The following is a 21,149-nucleotide window of genomic DNA, read 5'->3' as shown; positions in this document are numbered from 1 at the left end:
GCGCGCTCAGAACTGCCCAGAGGCGACTTTACATTTGAGGTGAACAGGTGCTCTGCAGACATGGTAGCTGGGCAGCTTCCTCCGCTCTGCCAGCCAGCGGACTTCTCCGGCTCCTGGGTCCAGCCAACGAACAGGGGGCTTCCGCCTCCGTGGCCTCCCCCTTCCCACTCCCACACCCTCCCTCCCTCCACCACCTCCACTGCCACCATCATGCCTGCTGTGGTTAAATAAAGCACTTTGCTCTTTGCTCAGACTCTGTTGTCGGCCTGAGGTGGGGGAAGTTTCTCGTTTGTGAGGACTCTGAAGTACCCGTGGCTCAGAGAGGGGTCAGAGGTCAATGAAAGGCACTCGGCCGGTCACCTCCCACTTATTTACTGGTACACATGTTAGGCTGGCAGGCTGGATATTTGGTCTGTTTTTAGTTGAAAGAGTTTGTTGCTTGGTCACTGATCAGAAAAAAAATAAAAAAAGATCAAGATAATTGGTAAAAAAGCAAAATATCTTCCTCTTTTTTTTTTTTACTGACGGTCCTTGAATGCGCCATGTACTACAGACGGTGCAGACCAACACTCTCCTACATGTCTCTGTTAAAATAATTTGCCAAAAGTGAACAGATGATCTGTAAAATGTTCTGTAGTGAAGCCTGAAGCACCCATTTCCCTTTAATTGAATGTTGTTTATACTAACTATCTTATATAAATATTTATAAATAAATGATATGTTAGTAATGAAAAATTGATCCTTTTATTCTGTTAACTTGTCAAATTAATAACTAAATAATCTGTCCTTCTGTCATTGTTGTCTTTTAGACTTATGGGTTTGTAATGGGAATGTTTAAGTCCTCTCGGCTTGTAGCCATGATTGTGCTGTTTCCATAGAAATGCGGGACTTTATGTGGTTGTGAACAACGAGTCCACAGAGACTGAATGTGAGGCAGGAGAGTGTAAAGAAGGCCAGACAGCTCGACTCGCTCCATGTGGTGACATTTCCCCGGACAACACGTCTGTTTACAGGCTGTCGTATGATTAACGGTCCTTGGGTCTAAGGGGCCGTGGGTCTAACAGGCCGGTGGAGCAGCCTTCTCACAGGCCTTATGAAGTGGACCGGGGGGCCTCTGAAACCCGGCCGGGCTGCTCGTGCCCTTGGTGCATTAGCACACACAGCTCATGGAACAAATCAGTGTTCGCTTCCCTCCCCTGACCTCACCTCACCCATCACTGGAGACCTCCTGATAGAGCTCAGGGCTCAGGCTCCATCGCGGCTTCCTATGCTGAGAAAAAGGGGGCTCTGATGACTGGAAGGCTCCATGTGAGGGAATCAATCCCTGGAATCCCTCCTGGTTTTTTTTCCAGGCTTGTCGTAATCACAACTGGAACATGTGATTGATTAGGGTGAGGAGGAAAGCTTTTCTGGCTGCAATGCCCCCCCCCCCTTTTTTTTTAAAGAAAAGCTTTTAAAGATGACGAGCGTTGCTCTGTTTATTCACGTGGACGTGTCGCCTCTGTTCCTGCTGTTTGAACATTCCCGGCCTGTTTCCAGTGGAATAAACAATGTCACAGGAGAATGTAAAGGACACAAAGAGGCAGCAGCTCATTGGAATCTCAGACCGGACCGCTGATGAAATGGAATAATGTTGGCTGGAGCTGTGACGGAGGATTGTAAATCTGGTTTAAATGGCGAGCTGACAGCAGTGGGCCTGATGTGCAAAACACTGCCGGAGTGGTCGCCAATTTAGCTAGCATGCTATTTGCTATTATGAGCCGATCATTGTTTTAAAATTGTTCATAAATGCAGTACAGTCACAGCTAGCTGGCTAAGCTAATGTTACCACTAACAAAACAGCAGCAGTTTATCCAAATTATTGGCTGATGTTGATAAATTGATTGATAAACGATGGGGAACATTTGTTTGTGTAAAGTCTCCATGTGTTCTTAGCTGATTAATATTTTATCAGCCTGCATGGTAACAAATCTTCCATATTATTGGGATTGTGTCTGAAGCGTCCTACACAGTGATTATAAATTCTTCCTTGTTTTGTTTCGGCCTCTCTGTGTGAAGTTACGTCACTTTTTTAACCATCCTGCCAAGAATTCCACTCATTTCCCTCACATGGGTTCTGCAGTGAATGAGCACAATGACTCTCAAGGTTCCTTAAACACAACAATTTGACGCTTGGCTTTAGAATGTCGTCCGACCGGCTGCTGCCGCTGCTGCTGCTGCTGCTGCTGTAAAACAGATGAAGCGCTGTCAGACTCGCTCTGAGGAGGGAGATGAATACGTCTCATTGTATTCTCCCAGAAATCATGTTGTGTTGTGAAAAAGACCGTCTCTTGAATTTTACATCTGATCTTTAGAAATGCCAAAGTTCCTCTCACGTACTTGTTTCCAGCGACTCGTCCGGCAGATTCTCACCCAACAAACGCACAGAGTGGAGGCTGGAGGTAGTGTTGAGTAGAAATACAGTGGACTTAAATTGACCTGGATTTTATTAAAGAGAAGATTTTGGATGCTTGTGTGCCATGTGTGTGCAGAACTCTGGGTGGACTTAGAGTAAAACAACAACTACATGTCTGTGGTGTAATCCCTGATCAACCTGTCCTTATCCATAAATCCCCAATCAGCTGAGTCAGACCGAGTTATGGACGCTTCTTGCTGTATAAAGGACTCAAAAAAAAGAAAACGAGACGAGCAACACACAGCTGCTCGTCTTTTTTTAATAAATAGACCGGAAACAGGTTTTAATTGACGTGAGGGGAAACATGGAGTCCTCCGGTCACTCCCAGTTACAGTCATCTCCGCCCAGCGGCCTGCAGCAGCCACCGCTGACCAAATAGGTGCTTAATGACCTGTCCAAATGTAATTAGACCTTCATGGCTTGGAGGCAGGACGGGACATCCAGCCTCATTTCAGGGCTGCTCTTAATGAGACCCGCTGGAGTCTGAGAGGGAAGGCTGCATTTGTTGAGCAAGCACTGCGGGTGGAGTTCATCAGTAGGTGGCGGTGTGTGGGAGGGCTTTCTATCTGCACTCAGACCTGAGACCTGATGGTCGTGTTTTAACGCATGTGTTCCATGAAGTCTGTTTGTTGTTGTGTCTGAAAAACAATCTTAGATTTAGAGATGATGCAGTCAACACCCTAAGAGAATCTGCAGATTCTGCTTGTCTGTGGCTGTGATGTGTTATTGAAGCATTTCAGATCTGTACTTTGGTTCTGTCATTATAGAGTAGTGTGATACAAAAAGTACAATTGTCAACAGGCTGAATTCCAGCATATGAAGCTGTTGATTCCAGCGCCGCCGTCTGACCTGCTGCTGTTTGTGTTGCAGAAATGTGAATTCAACATGGATAACCTGAGCAAGCCAGAGCTGCTCACCCTGCTGAGCATCATGGAGGGAGAGCTGGAAGCCCGAGACCTGGTCATAGAAGCCCTGAGGGTGAGTGCAGACCCGCACACACACACACACACACACACACACTGCTGCCATGTTAAATCCTCACAGCTTTGTTAGAATGCTCTGAGATGAGATTGCTGCTTTAATTGGGACTCTGACTTGTGCTGGTATCACTTGTGATAAGCGGTCATGGGTGCCGCTGAATGAAAGCTCTATCACACAGTCTGAGTCGGTGGCTTTATCCCAGAAATGTGCAGAACGTTTGTGTGACTGTGATGAAGGCTTGCCCCCCCCGCTGCTTCTTTCTTTCCTTTTGTAATCAGCCTCAGATAAGAGGCCTCTCTAATTGCTTTTGTCGCCGGCTGAGCGGCCGGTTAGCACGCCGCTTCCTGCCAGCACGGCCGGTGTGATCTCATCCTGGTGTCCACCCGGCACCACCTGCTCGACCAGCAAGCTGAAGGCACTGAGCGCTGGGACTTGGCTGGGGAGGAAGAGTGTTGTTGCAGGGTGATGAAGGTTGAGTCTGAATGGACGTATTGATCTGTGGTTACTGAACACTGCACCAGTGGAGGTCGCTCGCAGGAATGCTGGGTTATTCCTGATGAACCCTCGCAGGTCCTGCTCTCTCTCTCTCTCTGTCTCTCTGCAGTTCTGTATTTAGGTCGTCTCAGTTTGTCCACGCTCCACTTTGAGAACGTCCCTTTTTTAAATAGACTTTTAAAAGCTGCAGCTCACACGCGGGGCTGAAGGAGAGAGCTACACACTCAACCTCCTCAGAGCTTCAGCGTTTTTCTCTGTTTCACTCTGAACAGTACGACCGCTGCAGGGATCGAACCGACGACCTTTCAGTTGTGTCAGTGTTCTGATGGGTTTTCCTCACATTGAGCCTATTGTGCAGCTCCACACTCAACCTTGCTGATATCGAGCAGCCTCTCTATTTGTTGACATTTTCTTTCCACTGCCACCTTTTTGTGTATAAAATGTGGGGCAGACAGGGTTTCTGGAATGTTTCATGCTGGTCTCATCTCCTGAGTGGATGGAGATGCTCTTCATTGAAAAAAAGCCTTCTCCCAAAACACAATGAGCCCGTTTGTTCTGCTGATTTAATCCTAAAGAGAAGGAGACTGACAGAGAGGGCCGAGGAGGGAGGCACTGTTAATAAATAATGTTAATAAAGGAGACACACAGTTAACGTTAGTATTTCATTTCTGAGCTGTTCCATGAATGTTTTTAGTGACTGTGGGTCCTGCACCTCTGCACAAACAGCACAATCATGGCTAGAAGTGAAGACAACTTGCACATTAAATATAGAAAGTCTGCAGATAAGCCAGAAAAACACTGAATTTCTGTCACAGCTGTGAGGTTCGTAGCTTCACTTGTGTTGGTGAGGAGTGCAGAATAATAGTCTTATTAGTGTTGGACACAGTTTTATACAAACCTGCTTTTTTTCTTTTCCTCTGCAGATCAGCCAAATACTCCCTGAGTCTTTGTCATGTGACTCTTGGGTGGAAGTGAGTCGGTCATGACGGTCCGGTTGTGCAGATTGTATTTGACTAATTTGACTCATTTCTAATCAAGGCTTGTGTTGAATCTTGAGCTTGGATTCGGTCGATGTAATCACACATGGTGCATTCAGGGACCACCTGTTTTTACAGTACACCTGCTATGAGGCTAGCATGCACCAAGATTCTGAGGGTTAAATATAAGACGGGTTGAATAGGACGGTGGAGGCAGGGTGACGTGCAGAAAGAGAGAGAGGGAAAACAGAGTGAAAAATGGAGGCCTGATATCGGCTCTGACAAAGCGGGACAGTGTGACGGAGTGGATTAAAGCCTGTCCCCCGTCCTCTTGCTCTCCCTCCCTCCAACCCCCCCACTGAAAGAAAGCATCACTTAGCCACCAGCTGCAGCGCCGTCAGTGTCACTGTACGTCTTCCTCTGATCGAACCTCACTGGTCAGTGTTCCAAGATCACCTTACATCATTGTCTCAGTTACACTGAATCTCTGCTAGTTTTAGTGGGGAGGAAGAGTGTTCTCTGCTCCCACACCAAAAGCTTGGACCAAACTTCCACGGCTTGGCACGGCTGCAGCGATTGTTTGTGGCGTTGGGGTGTTATTAAGAGGCTTCGGTGCCGCAGATTAATTAGCGTGTGGCTAAAGCTGGCTGAGCCGCCGTATCAGGCTTCATCCCGGAGAAGGAGAAAGAAGGCTGTGAGGAGATTAGCCAAACGACAGAGATATCACATGATTACCGTGGCTGACAGCTACACAAGTCAGCCGTTCTTTTGGCATTTAGAGACCGCATCTTTACCCAGATCTCCGAGCAGGAGACACAGACTGTTTTCATTGGTGCTCCCAGGCCTAAAGGTCGCTTCCAACATGATGTAGCTGCTTTCACTGTTTTTACAAACAGTAGATTTTGGCTGATTAGCTGTAGCTAGAGTCACTAGAGGATAAAACTCGCCAGCCAGAACTCAGATTAAGTCTTTGGCTGATGGCCAGTGGTGCGTTCCCACTGACACAAAGACACTGTTTTACAAAGGCACTGTTTTAAAGCCTCTTCAGTGTGAAGGAGAAAATCTCAAGGACATTAAATCTCTCTTTACGTCCTTGACATTTCAAAGCCCGTCTGTGTTTCCACGGGGGCAAAAAAGCCGACGCTTTGAAAGACACAGAGGAAAAATGGCAGACAGTTATCAAAGTAGTAGAAGCACTTGATGGCGGCTAAAATGGCCCCATGTGGCCCCAGCGAATGAAAAAAAAATCACAAAACACAAATCTAAAGGCTTGTTTATGCTGTCACACAAGTGAAGGATTATGGGTAAAATAAGGTGTCAAACTTCTGACGTGGTTTACTGCTGTATGAAATGGTACTTACACTACTTCCTGAGTAATACCCTGACCTGGTGATAAACAGCATTTAGCGGCACAGAAATGAGAAAGCTTGGATACATATTGAAGATGTGTGTCAGGTGACAAATAGGTCCAATAGTTAGCTTCATGTTCACTTCTCACATTGCAATCAATAGACTCAGGACTCACTGCTAGCAGGCAAAAGGGGCGGGACAGCAGAGGAGACCATGTGACACAGATACAGGAAAATGTCCTGCTCGTTAACAGTCTTCAGTTTCACACAGTGGGAAACACCAACGTGAAGTTAGGCATTAATTATTATATTGACCACTAGGGGGTGCTTATTAGAGTCATTTAGAGCCCAGTTGATATGTGTGTACAAGGTTGTGTATAGGGGGGATTAGAAAAGAAGCCAATTTTTCAAAAACTGCAGTTCCTCCTGTGTCCACTTGATGGCTGGTTACAAAAGTGAGTCAGTCCTCATAGACCTCCATGTTGAACTGTCCAACATTACAGCAGTCTGCGCCCTGATACAGAAACTGCATCACACACTCACAGTGTCAGTTGGACCGTTGGACCATTCGTCAAACATTTCATGACTGTTATGTTCTTGGTCGCTGCGGGGAGAGAAGGATGTTACAGGCGGAGGATTGATGTGATAATTTCACTGCCGAGGAGTGAAATGAATTAGAAATTAGAAACTAATTTGACATCTTTCTTGAGCAGCCTCTATTCCTTCGTCTGTCCTGCTGTGAATGAGATATTTTAGCTCCATTTGCTCTGGATGTGAAGAAGGTCACGGTCGACCCCCCAACACGATACGTCAAGAAAGCCGAATTACTTCAGATTTGCTGCCAATATTTCTTTGGACTCATTGAGGAATTGATTAGAATGTGGTGGTCAGAGGTCAAAGGTCAGTGCTGCTGTGACACTATGTGTCTTTATTTGTATATCTCAGGAACACTTTCTTTAAATGTGGTGCGAATTTCCCCTTGAAAATCGAGGATGTAGAGTTGAGGTTTCTTCAGATTTAGCATGAATATTTTCTCAGGTTTGAAGCTGAACTGAAAGGGATTGAGTAAGATTGAATAAGGCAAGTTGAGGAGTAGTGAAACGTCCTCAAATACTGCGATACTAATCAATAATAATAATAATACTTCCATTTTAAAGTCTTCTATTTATAACATGACCAGGTGAATGAAAGTCTTCACAGACTGCTTCGTTGTAAACCGACACCAAAAAGCTGCGTATGTTAGTCTCTCCAGCCCTGACCATAGTCTGAGGGTCAAAGGTCACACGTATATTTTTGGACATAGTTCGTACCTTAGGAATGACAAAACAGAGGTGTTGGTGGTATTCAACTATAAAATGGGAATTCACTGTGGACTGGACATGGCTGCTTCACCCGTCCACCATTTTGGTTCTGTAGTCTTCTTTCTAGGAGGCTTGATTCTGACTAATCTGAGCGCTCTTCTCGAGGTGGACTGGGGGCAACGATCCCCACAGAAGGTGGCCTCTGAGAGTCCGGCTGGGTGGTTGGCGTTTCTGCCCACCAGTGTATCCGGGCCTCATGCGAGGGCAGGCTTCCTGGGTAGGTCATGTGATCTGCCATGTGACTTAAGAGAGCCCGCTGTCAGCATACGAGCAACACAACACATGCTCCGGGCCATCAAGCTTTCTCCAGCGTCACAACCATCCAGCTATTTAAGGCATGCCCTGTTGCTGGGCTTTTCCAGCTCTCCTCCTCCTCCTCCTCCTCCTCCTCCACACTGACTGTGATGTTTGCCTTCTTCTGTATCTGTGTTCATCTCCTTTTTGTTCTGATAAATCTCTGTGTTTTGGACATGCTGCCCTCTCTTTGTGTCTCCCTGTGCTGCTCACTGCGTCTTTGTTTCTATCTCTGCTCTTATCTGTTTGGACAGACAGCTCAGCAGCTCATTACTCATCATTACTGTCTTCTTTCTCGGGGAAAAGTCTCTTTGTTTCTACATAAATCTTTGAATTTCTGTCCTTCTTTTTTGCTCCCTCCAGCCTCGTCCTTCCTTTCTCTGTGGGCTGAGCAGCTAATCCGAAATATATTAAAAAATCTCAGCGCACTCTGTGAGCTGTAAAAAGCTGTCTCTCTCTCCCCCTCCTCTTCCTCCTCCTCCTTCCTTCCTCGTTGATAGAGATGGATGCTTCGGAAATCTTCCCCAGTGGGTTCAATCGTGTGCTGTGCAAATTGAGGGAGATATATTTTCATTTTATGCAAACCAAACACACATAATCATGAGTATCTGTACACTCACGGTTCAGATCCAGGTCTGACACTTCCTGTGTTAACCCCGTTTTCATTCTCTTTCGATCAGTCGGCTGCCTAGCAACCAGCCTACCCGACACCCTCTCTTTAAAACCGCGACCCTCCTTCACCAGCTCTTATTTCACTGCCACCCACTGACACTCCACCTAGGAAAGAGGCTAAAAAGGCTCCACCACCCACCCACCACCCCTTCCTTTCAGGGAAAAGTGGTACAACCCGAGTGTGTAGTCCACATCTCTGGAGAGCCTGACAGTTTATTTATTAATTTTTTTTTTTTTTTTGAGGAGCCGTCAGTCACTGCAAAAGACAAGGATCCGCTCTCCAGAGGGCAGGAGGTGGACTGTCTCAGAGTTGAAAGAACATGTCTGAGTGTGTGTAATGGATGTAGAACAGCGAGGAAGGATTATTTAAATAATTAATGTGACTTCTTCTTCTTCTTCTGTTTTCTGGATTAATCAGTTAATGAATTAAACAAAAACATCCCAGGTAACACTTTCAGCCTCTTACTGCTCAAATCTATTTTGATTTGATGCATACTTGTGCATGTTTTCTTATATCATCCTCTCAGTAGGTCATGACAGGATGTGCTTCCAGGCCTTTGAAAACAAACACTGTGCACAGGTGTGGCGCCATCTTGTGGTTGTGTCTTTATAGCGCATCTAAACTGTGACGTTCAGGGCCGTACTTGCCACCATGCTTTTGCCTTAAATTGGTGGAAAGAGATGGGAAAAATGTAGCCTTAAACCACATACGTACATAAATCTTAACCGAGTAGTTTAAGGCCAAAATCAAACCACGACTGAAAAGACGCTTCACAGGCCACTTTTCCAGCAACTCTTCCACTCCTGTTGCAAGTGTGTTTGGAAATGTCTCTGTAACTGGCCATACTGTCATCTGGTCTATTGTTGTGTTCTCACTTATACTAATAATCCATTTTTTTCCATAAAATTGTCACTTTTTCATGCGTACATTGGCCTTTTTTCCTGCCATGCTGTAAAGTTGAGAGAAGTGCATTGTGATGGTTCATACGAGGAGTTTATACGAGGAGTCCTGGTTTCGTTTCCCCCGTATGATGGTGTCGTGGACTCATGACCATCACAAACACTACTTCCATCTCTTTTTTTCCACTTGTGCTTGGGCATTAAAACACAAAATGTGTTTTTAAATGAAGGTTAGGCTTTAAAAACGTGGTAAGGGTGTAGATTGTGGAAATGATGCCGCCTGTCATTACAAAAAAAAGGGTTTGTGTCAGCGTGCATGACTAAAATTCCATTTAAAGTCGTGCGACTGTGTAGTATGAGACTTCTGTGGTCCTGTGAATGGAAGCGATTGGAGAAGTGCTCAGGAAGTAGGTCATAGCAACCGTCCCTTTCTTTTAATCTTTTCCCTCCTCCCTCTGTTCATATACAGGCGTGTGTTTCTGCCTTTATTCTTTACATAATTATATAACATGCCATTTGATGGAGGCTTTTATGTGGAGTGTGTCATGCTGCTGTGAAGGCTTACAGTTAGAAATGTGGGATTCAAACCCCCGACCAACCTTCGCTTTGTGCAGCCAGATTCTAAAACTGTGTATTTTTGTGTTCTAAGATCTAGAATGTTTATTTTCTTCTAATCAAATCAAGTCCTCACATCTTAAAGATAGAAATAAGCCAATCAGGAAGTAAAACTGTGCTAATTGTGAAATGATTTAACGTTAATTAACTGTTTGATTGAGGATAATAGTTTCCTCTCTGATCAAGTAGGAAACGTCGTCCTGGCAGCTCTGCTTCCTTTTGGAACAAAAATAAACACGTGTGACAGCTCGACTGCTGCCGCTGCTGCTGAGAGGACAGGAAGTGAGGGGAAACATCGGAGAGTCAGCTTTTCTCTGGATGTTTCAGATCTGGGCCGTCTCATTTAGTGTTTGTCAGTCAGGCTGAATGGACGGAGAGCGCCTCCGGATAAAAACAGCTTGTAGGCAGCAGTTTGTATGTAGTGCAGCGCTGCAGCTAGAACGTGCTGAAATAATGTTATGGTTTTTTTTTACTGTCTCAATACTATGGACAACATTCCCCACAGGTGTCTGTTGGTGTCAACATGCCCATCCATAATTCTGAATTCAGGATTAGCCTAGTTAGGAAGGAAAACAACGTTCCTGGGGTCCAACCCATGGACACATTAACGTACAGCTACGGTTGCACCAGTTTATCCGCAGTCTAAAATTACATTAAACCAAGGGTCGTAGATTTGCTATTGGTATTGGTGGGGACCAAGACTCCAACAATTATGATTATGATGAACTCATTTCATTGGCGAACTTGACTTTAAGTGACTTACAGGTTTATTTACAAAATAACCCCTTATATGGACCTTCTTCATGGCGGCCATCTCTTCATATGCATCAACGTAGCCGCACACATGACAGCAGGACACATGTGCAGCCAATCACATGGCCGTATCTGTTACAGTCGGACCAGCAGAGCCCTTGATATAACCCAATCAAAATCAGAATATTAAGGGCTTTTGGGAGAGGAGGATATCTATTGGTAGGACGCGAGAAATGAATGGAATTTAACCCTTCCTGCACCCAATGAGAATCTGTTTTTTTGGAGGGGATCAAAATATTGGTGGGGACACGTCACTTCTTTTGTTGTTTCACATGCACGTTTTATCTTTTGTCAGGCTTATGTGCAAACAGTCGGTTGATCTCAGGTTTTCATACAGTTCGTTTTTGAGAACGTAGCTCTCTCCACCTGGTCAAATAGTAAACGGGTCACGGATGACCCAATGAGTCCAAAGTCATCAAGTCTGACAAGAGAGTTTTCTCTCAGCTATAATTCTTCATGTTCTCTGTGATGTCACCGTCACCCACTGCCTGCCTCCCCTCACAAATATGAAGCCTAAATATCTCAATCGCCCCCTAGTGGTTTGCCGCTGTATAGGTAATGAGTCTATCAACATCTTGAAGGAAAACGAATACATTAATATATTAAATAAGAATATATTACAAGGTTGGAGGTTGCCTCTTGGTGATGTCCATAGTTATATATAGTCTATGATGCTAATATTAACATGTAGGGGATTGACTCACTTTACCCCAGTGGTTGCAGGGGGAACTGCTTATAGATATAGATAGATAGCACTATAGATATTGTTTCTGACAGGATGATGCACATTTTTATTTCAGTTTTCAGTTTTTCATGCTGCAGCTCCGTCCTGCCACTGTCCGGGTCTCGCCTCCTCCTCTCGTCCTCTTCCTCTCCGTCAGGGTCTCTTGGTCGGTTGATTTGATGACATGGCTGCAGTTTGATGTGGACTGAAAGCGTCACGAACACTCAAACTCACTCACACACACACACACAGGGCTGCTCCACGTGATGAGGTGGGGAATGAAATGAGAGATGGAGATACAAACACAAAAATAGTAAACTCTGCTGGCCCTACCTGACCCTGTATGAAGGAATAACCTGAGTGTCAGTTTGTTTGTATTCTGAAGGAAGAACGGACGCTGTCATTATTTTTTGGTTTCTGACCTACATACAGCTGCTGTGTTTACAGAAGAGGCAGGCGTTGGTGTCGCTGAAGCCTGTGTGGTAAAGGAATAAATACCTCTAATGTAAATGCACATTCTCCTCGTCTCTGCTGCTCTTGATTTACACTCTGGTCAAACACACATACAGTGTGTGTGTGTGTGTGTGTGTGTGTGTGTGTGTCTCACACACCATTTAATAGAGTGTGGGTGTTCAGCTGGAGCAGAATGAGAGCAGCAGCTGTGAGTGGCCGACTTCAGGTTACCATAGAGAGACAGAGAGCGAGGAAGAGACAGACGGGGACGATTAAAATACAACTTTTTTTTTTTACATATTTCTGTTGCTCATCTCTCTTCTTCTTCTTCTTCTCCATATAAAATAATATATGTCACTGTCTGTCTGTCGTGTTAACCTGCTGCTGTACGGCTGCTGACGTAGCCAGAGGCAGCAGCGAGCAGCGTGGGAGTTTTCCAGCTGTAGCAGCACGACAACAACAGCTTTACTGCTATTAGTGTGTTATAAAACAGGAAAGATGCACTTTACAATGTGATTATAGTGACAAAGTACAGAGGAAGTCACTCAAAGAGCTCCTTTAAGCACACATACTGAACCTTTATTTAATTATGTAAGTGACTCAAGTGTGCTGACATAATGCAGCATCACCGATACCCCGAAATATGTGCTCAGCTGGATGAATTGATTTATGGCACAAAACAGGAGGCAGATTTCTTTTGTCATGCTAGCATCCTGTTATATTTATTTCTAGATTCTATGTTTTCGCGTATGGTACACATGCTAACATGGGAGTTTGTTTGCTAATGCTAGTAAAATGTTAAGCTGGCTTCAACCAAGTCAGAGGAAAATGCTCATTAAAATGATTGATCTATTAGCTGATTAACAGCACATGTTGTCAATGCATGATTATGCTTTCCATGCAGGGGTTAAATGTCTGCAGCAGCTAAGGTTAGCTTTGTTTTTTGTGGAAAACATCAGGCTCATTGCATGAACTGAAGCTGAAACATGTTGCTGCGTTATTTTAGAACCAAATTAATACATTAGAAAAATAATAAGTCCTCATGAGAGAAGGTTAATTTGCCAGCAAGGCTAGCAGCTTCCTCGGTAGTAATTGCTCTGTAACAGTTACCCTTCATTTCTTTAGCACTTAATGAGGGCCTGGCCATTAATTCTCACTCCACCTTTCACTCCTGTGGGCTCCAAAGCATCCATCCTTAAATGATAAGTGCAAAATAGACATGAAGGTGGAGAAGGCGAGCCCTTTAGAAGAAAGGCGTCCCTGTTTTAGTGCTTCTGAGCAGAACGTTGAGTCCAGTGCTGCTGTCTAACAGGTGAATGTCACAGTGTGGGGGGGTTTGCCAGGGAGCAGATTTCTAGAGCTACTGTGTGAGATGGTGACAGAAAAGATGGCGGCTGAGTCTGAAAATGTGCGAAATGACGGGAGGAGGTGTGTGAGAGGCTGTGAGAGGAAGAGAAGCTCTAATCTAAATGTCAAAGAACGCCTCTGAGTCATCGCAGAATGGAAGCCTGTTCAGGCCGAGATGTTGATGCTGTGGGATGGTGGGCCGCTGCCAAACTCAGCACAGGAAAGGCTGCACCAGTTATGAGGAGTTAGGTGTAGCCACTCACAAACAATGGGCTGGATGTGAGACGGTAGGGTCACATGGTGCAGCCCATGTCTGGCTTTTTTTTGTGATCTAGGGAACCAACCCAGTGCATTCTGGGTGTTGGAGTTCAGGCAGTACCATGGCCGTTTGTGGCTTCTCTGGTCCTGCAGACCTCAAAAAATGTTTTTGCTGGATAGACAGGACGTCTTTGTGACCAGCTTTATATCACATTGAAAAGTGGGGTATGGTTGGTTAAAAAGCCGTAAATCAAAACAAATGAAGTTGCCCAGTGTGATTTATAGCGTGCATCTTCACTGTTTTATCTGATCCCAATGCTGCTGAGTGCTGGGAGTTGTAGCTGGGTCAGTGTGGGAGTGGAGGCCTGCATTCTTTTCCATTTCAGCCATTAATCGATTACGCTGTCCTCCAGCACAGCTCACTGTCTCCCAGCGTCTTCACAGTAATGCATCGTAGCCGAGGCAATTAAATTTAGCAGCACACAGCAGCTACTACAGCTTTTTTCTGCTCTTAAATTCCCTCCGAGGCAACATCCCCAACAAACGCCTCGATGCCAGTTCTGACTGTGACTGATGTGGGTGAGGAAAGTGCTGTTGAGAGGGTCGTAAGTTCTGCTTCGACACAGCTACTGCTTTGTCTGGACGTGGAGTTCCTGAGCAACACAGGCTGCTCTGGTCTCGCCCTCGACAGCAAGTTGTGGTTGAAAAATCAGCAGAAAACCAGATTTCTGTGTAGAAATCTGACTCTGATGTGACTGTTGTCTGCAGGCGCTTTGTTTCTGACTCTGCTTTTGCTCCTCTGGTACATTCTGGGCTTTTCTTTCCGGCAGTAATCGATGAAAGACTGTGACTTTTTCCCACTGAAGCTGATGAAGACAGGGATGCTATTCAGAGGACTTTTAGAGGTCAACAGCTGATTAGAAGTTGTTGCAGGATGCCCTCAGTGTACAAACTGATCATGATAATTTGATGATTTTTTGGGAATAATTTCTGGAAGTAATGCAAATTATGCAGAAAAAAAACCAGTTCCACATTTTTATAGCCTCTACTAGTTCAACAGTAAGAAATCAGCCAAATACTATTGAATTTAATTCACATTACTATGAAAGTGTTGCAGAGCTAGAGGGTGGATTTTATTAATTGCGATTGTATAATGTGTAATAATGTGTTTTGTTGAACAGACGTCCACACTCTGTAAGCAGTGGTTCTTATCTTCTGATCTTGGAACAGTTTGAGACCTGACTGTGTAAACTATCATTCCGTCCAGCTCATTCTGTTAATTACTTTCCCCTCCCTGGATGATAAGTGGTTCATCAGCGGATTCAGGTGCTGCCGTGGCTTTTGGAATGAAAACCTCCTGACTCCGGGATCTTAATGGCACAGAGCTGAGAGTAACTGGGCCAGCTCATCTCTGTGAGACAGACAGGCAGCGATTAGAGGGACGGACCTGCTGCTCCGGCCACACCGGTGCACTGCTGACCCCCCGCTCACCGCCCGTTTCACACCGCGGCCCGTTCTCACCTCGCCAACCTGCCGCATGGCGGGAACTGGCCTGGACGGGGGCCCAGGTCCTGGCATCAGAGTCAGGATGGAGCTCAAGATGGAGCTGTGTGTGTGTGTGTGTGTGTGAAGCTCGTGCTGCAGACAATATGAGTTGATTACCTCATTACTGACTCAACTTACACACTAACTACATTTGAGCAGACTGGAAATGAAGTGTTAAGTCTTGGGCTACACTTCAAAGAGATTTAATCAATGTGACCTCACAATGAGATCAATTAATAGAAACATTAAACAAAAAGCCCCAGAAGTGTGAATGATACTTTTTACTCTAAAATTCACTAAACGAAGAAGAAGTTATTGTTGTTGTGGATTGCTCATGTTTTGGATAATATGCCTGAAGTTTTCACCTAAAAGTCATTTTTTACAGCACACAAGTGACAGATCGATACGACGTGAGGAGCAGTAGTTGTTCCTCGCAGCCTTCATTCTGTGTCGAGCCGTGTTTCCAGAGTTAATTGTTTTCCTGAATGCGCTCAGAAGACGCTGGAACAGCTTTGCGGTCGGGCCAACGCCTTTTACTGCTCCGCTCTCACCACAGACCTTCAGCACCGGGGCTAGTTTCACTCCGTCCCTGCCAGGCTGTGAGACGTTGGTTTTAAACGGTGCCAGGAGGTGCGGCGTCATTACGGCGTGGTCTCTTTATGGGAAGCCCTGGTATGTACATTAGAGGTTTACCCAAAGGGAGGAGGCGTTAAGGCGTGGAGCTGACGTTAAGTCATCTGCGTCGCTGTCTTCGTGAGCCAGCAGATTTAGGGATCTTTGAGGTGTTTTCGGGATGATTTTGGGGATCATCATCAGTTCAGCAGACCTCTGATGCTGACGTCTCCTGACATTTATTAAAAAAAAACTGAAAATGTTCCACCATAGCGATGTAGCACCTCAGCAAGAAACTCCCTGCTGCTTAATCCTTGTGTGTCACTTTGGGTAAAAGACATGGCTGAAGCCCAGAGTGCTGGTGCATAGTCCCATCAGTCCACATGAGACCGGGTGAGCAGGCGACCCGGTCTGTGTGTGGAGTTTGCGTTTGTGCTCGAGGCGCTCTGTCACTCTGAACTTCAGCAGGAGCCCCAGACAGATCCAGGCTGTGCTTTTCATCCTAGATTTCAGATTATTTTAGTGGATAAAATGGAAGAGTGAGATATTATGGCGGACATTTTTATGGCCGGCTTTATTTACAAAAAACTGAATAAAGATAAAGGTACAGAGTGTCTGAAATTATGTAAAGAGACTAAAACAGTGCTTGTATCAGGCTATCAATTATTTTTGGAGTCAGCCCCTAGTGGCCGGGCAAAGAACTGCAATTTGAAAAGCCACGTGCCTGTAAAAAAATGGCGTCTCTTTGTGCCTGTTCTGAGTCCTGCGGTGGAAAAACCGCCACGTCACTGCTCCATCTAAGTGGTGTGGTTGTGGTGGTGTTGTTTTGTTGTGTTCATCAGAACGAGGTAACCAATCATTCAGAACCTCCGGCCTTTTACTGGCCGCTGGGGCCATTTAACCATTTGATTTCCTGGAGGATTGCTGTGTTGTTTATCCATCTATATTTGTCTTTGTGATAGGCCTGTGTGTGTGTGTGTGTGTGTGTGTGTCCAGGGTTGCTGAGCTCTGTGATTTTTAACTGATGTGTGATATCAGAGGAGCTTTTGGATTCCAGCCCTTTGGCTTGTACCTCAGCTTTTTTCATCTCCTCCCCACTTCCTGCCAAAGGCAGCGAGTAATACTGAGGTGTGTGTGTGTTCTTACTCCTGAATAGTACAGTTTTTAAATGCTCTTCGAGCACTGTGTTGTGTGTCTGTGTGTAGCAGGGTGTTTTACAGTAGCTCACATGAGTTTTCGTGCGCTTGCAGGACTGTTGACTGTTTTGTTTTTTCCAGCATGAGGTTAAATCAGCTGGAAATAAAGCGCTGACACACATTTAATCAGAAAAATAGATATGCATGCACATGACTGCATGACTGAGTAAGTAATAAACACACTTGCGGCCCGATCAGATGTTGGGGGCTTTTTGTGTTTCTGCCCACAGGGACTATGAGGTTTAATCAAGCAGCAGGCCTGTGTTGGTTTACTGTGGCATTACAGATAAAAATAGGCTGCAATGAGCCGACTCTACTGGGCAGCAGAGCCCCTACACACAGCTGCAAGTCATGCTGTGTGTGTCTGTGTGTGTGTGTGTGAACACAAATGTATAGATGTGTGTTTGCTTTGAAGCACTTGCCTCAATATGTTTTGCCTGGAACCCTTTGGCGCCATATTTAATACTAAGAAAATTAACTTTACACAACTTGTAGGAAGACGATGCACAAACATGTTTTACACAGTGTTAACAACAAATGCATTTTTCAGATTTTGATTTTCTTTGTAACCTTAGCTTAAAATGAAGCCTTGCACTGGACACAGGCTAAGCTAAGCTAACTAACATTTGGCTTTAGCTTCATACATTTTGTACAACTTGTAGTGGGACAATACACACAAAATATTCATAAACTAAGAGAAAAATGTAGTTTGTGGACACCTAGACATTAAGGTGTCAGCCTGCTAACATTTGCTAACGTCCTAACTCGTCCTAACTACAGCTGTTGTGTGTTTTTATTTTAACAAAAGAAAATAAACCTCCAGTAAAAATACAAATCCTGACATCAGTTACCAGAAAGCCACTGTGATGCATAAATGTCCTGTTTGCCTCTTTTGTACCATTAGCTTAATGTATCATTCTTCAGCTCTCAGCATTACAGAGGACCTTGGTGGAACATTATTCCTCACTCTGAAGGATTTTAAACGGCATTCTGGCCGTCATGGGATACTCTCTTGTAACGCAGACAAATTAAATTCTCTAAAGGCCGAAGCCAAAGAAAAAAAAAGGACAAAAAAAACAGACTTCTTGGAAAATTTCACTGCAGGTTTTAAATTCTCCTGAAGCTCTATTGGCTGGAATCCTCTGTGTCTCCTCTCCGATCTGTTTCTGTGTGTCTGGAGGAGGGTTGTGGGAATGTTGGTTTATTTATTAACTGTGTGGAAAGGAGTTATCAGTGTGAACAGAGATGATCCCATGACTGCACAAAGTGGGTCTCTGTGTTCATTTACATGAGGATTAACTATCATTAGATGGTTTTTAACAGCTGGCTGTGAGTGTTTTGCGTCCCCTGTGTGTGGGTTTGTGTGTTTTGATGTATGATTCTTGTGTGTGTGTGCGTGCGCATACAGTATCTGAGGCTTCATCAAACTTTCATTGAGGTTGTCAGCTGAGCTCATTAAACATGAGTGAAGAAAGCTGCCACTAAAATATCAGGCCTCCAGTCTGCATAGTAACACATGAACAGTATGTGACCAAAAGTAAATGGACACCATGTGCAGGCTGTTATTAGCTGTGAAAGGCAGAAGTCTGATTGATTATCTAATGCATGTTTGTTTACATTTTGGTGACAAACCAGTGAAAAATGTGCTAAAAATGCTCCAAACGTCCATTTATTGACTGATTGTTGCAGCTTCAGAGCAGATAATGAGGATTTAGATAGCTTTAAATACCGTTTGTGTTGCGTTACACTTGCTTCTAACCTCTGAAGCTGAGTCACATCCATCCATCAGCCCTGCTGTCTCTTCTCTGCTGGTCTGGTTATATAAGTATGGCCTGGTTCCTGACTGTTGTCAGGGTAATCTCAGAGCTGTACCTCTGCTGACAGCACTGATGTCCTCGGGGTGGTGTTCTGACTGACCCCCCCCCCACTGGCTACACCACCACCACACCCCCAACCCTACCACCACTGCAGTAATGCAGAAAGATAAATGTGTGATGGATTTTAGAATTGCTCCCATTGACGCCCATCAAGTCAAATAGTTGTCAGACGTGTGCTATGAGTGGCCTTCTGTTCAGTTATCAGTACAGGTACAGGTGCTGTATGTGAGCATCAGCTGCACACATACACTTTACCCACTCAGTATTCCACTGCTGTGATCGTCCTGTTACAGGAATAGCTTGGTGGATGTTCAGCCTAAGATTTAGGTCAGCGTTACTCACTGTATCATCATGCAGGCTCGGAAACATTGAGGCACCACGACCGTTATGTTATTAGCATTTTTAGCAGCCTCGCAAAAATGCTGATGTGTAAATAGTGCAGTTCAATGAATGTCCACTAGAGGCTGGTTCCAAAAGGGAGTCAATCGCCATAGACCTCAATGCTAAAATTTACAAATTAGGGCCCGAGCACCGAATGGTGCAAGAGCCCTATTGAAACCCTTAGGATTATTATTTTTTTTTTTCCCCCTCCGAGATCGCATTTTTGGAGGCCTTAACATGCCCAAAAACTCACCAAACTTGGTAGAAAAATACATTCGCCCGAAAAATTTTGAAATTTGCTGACTTTTGAAATGCACATATAAAAATGGCTCTATAGCGCCCCCAACGCGTAGCCCCTCTGGCCGGTTTGACACAGGATTATGAAAATTGGCACACATATGTATCACCTGAAGACACACAAAAAAGTCTCTTGGACGCCCCCTCCAAACCCAACAGGAAGTCCGCCATTTGAAGGTTTGTGGCCATTTTTGGCGATGTGTGACCCTGCTGCCAAACTTTTCACGCCTCGCATACTTCAACGGATTGAGCTGAAATTCGCCGTGTCCACTCAGGACACCATAGGGAATAGACGCATTCCAAAACTCTTACAAAAGTCTTACGGTGTGGCCGGGGCGTGGCCTCAAAGTTTGACCATTTCTGAGGACACAGAAAGTCTCTATAACTTCTTCGTTTTCTGTCCGATCTGTACGAAATGTCACATGTATGATCAGAGTCTGACCCTAAACACATCTATACAACAATATTGAGGCTTTGACAGAGCGCCACCTACTGGCTACACAAAATGTTGTGTTTTCATTGGTTTTTCTGCCTGCCCCCCTGGCCTGTTTTGAGTAGGGTCATGAAAATTGGTACACATGTGTATCACCCCAAGATGCACAAAAAAGTCTCTTGGACCCCCCCTCCAAACCCAACAGGAAGTCCGCAATTTTGAAATTTCTGTTAATTTTTGGCGATTTGTGACCCTCCTACAAAACTTTTCACGCCTCGCATACTTCCTCCAAATGAGCTAAAACTCACTGTGTCCACTCAGGACACCATAGGGAATAGACGCATTCAAAAACTCTTACAAAGGTCTTACGGTGTGGTGGGGGCGTGGCCTCAAAGTTGACCATTCGCCATTACAAAGGAACTCCCTGTATTGTTTGCCCTAATGTGTAGCCCCGCTGGCCAGTTTGACACAGGTTCATGAAAATTAGCACACATGTGTATCACCCCAAGACGCACAAAAAAGTCTCTTGGACCCCGCCTCCAAACCCAACAGGAAGTCCGCCATTTTGACTTTTGTGGCAATTGTTTGCCTATTTTTGACCCTGCTTCAAAACTTTTCACGCCTCACATACTTCATGCAATTGAGCTGAAATTCACTGTGTCTACTCAGGACACCATAGGGAATAGATGCATTCCAAAACTCTTTCAAAAGTATTACCGTGTGGCAGGGGAGTGGCCTCAAAGTTGACCGTTCGCCATTACAAAGGAACTCGCTGTGTTTTATGCAGTACTACCCATATACTTTATGCAATGTGGACAAAATCTTACAGTACTGCTATGGACCCGAGTCTGAACAGACATACATGCTAATAGGATGATACGGTCATAGCGCCACCTACTGGTAGCAGGAAAGTTTGGTTGTAAACATGTGTTCGTTGTATCTCTGTGGAAATAAGAGGAGAGCATAGGAGACAACAGCATAGGAGAGAAGACTGCGATGACCCCGCGGATCGCAAGGTGCGCGAGGGCCCGCAATGCTGCTTGCAGCTTTAATTTTTTTTTTTTTTCCCCCTCCGAGATCGCATTTTTGGAGGCCTTAACATGCCCAAAAACTC

At 44.9% G+C, this 21,149-nt stretch overlaps 1 protein-coding gene across 3 annotated transcripts in view; it reads left to right on the top strand.

The window, feature by feature from the left end:
- The window catches only part of cttnbp2 (cortactin binding protein 2), a 62,144-nt gene that overhangs the window by 2,007 nt on the left and 38,988 nt on the right, over positions 1–21,149 (top strand). For all 3 annotated transcript variants that reach the window (XR_003672206.1, XM_028430257.1, XM_028430258.1), the window contains exon 2: positions 3,326–3,433. Coding sequence is in view for 2 of the 3 variants with exons in the window: in XM_028430257.1 (XP_028286058.1) it covers positions 3,326–3,433 (108 nt within the window). In the remaining variant the exon portion in view is untranslated. The remainder of the gene's footprint in view (positions 1–3,325; positions 3,434–21,149) is intronic.

This window comes from Parambassis ranga, chromosome 19 (genome assembly GCF_900634625.1).
Source record: "Parambassis ranga chromosome 19, fParRan2.1, whole genome shotgun sequence".
Taxonomy (NCBI): Eukaryota; Metazoa; Chordata; class Actinopteri; family Ambassidae; genus Parambassis; species Parambassis ranga.
Note: the sequence above shows the minus strand (reverse complement) of the source record. Positions and strands in the feature narration are given on the sequence as shown.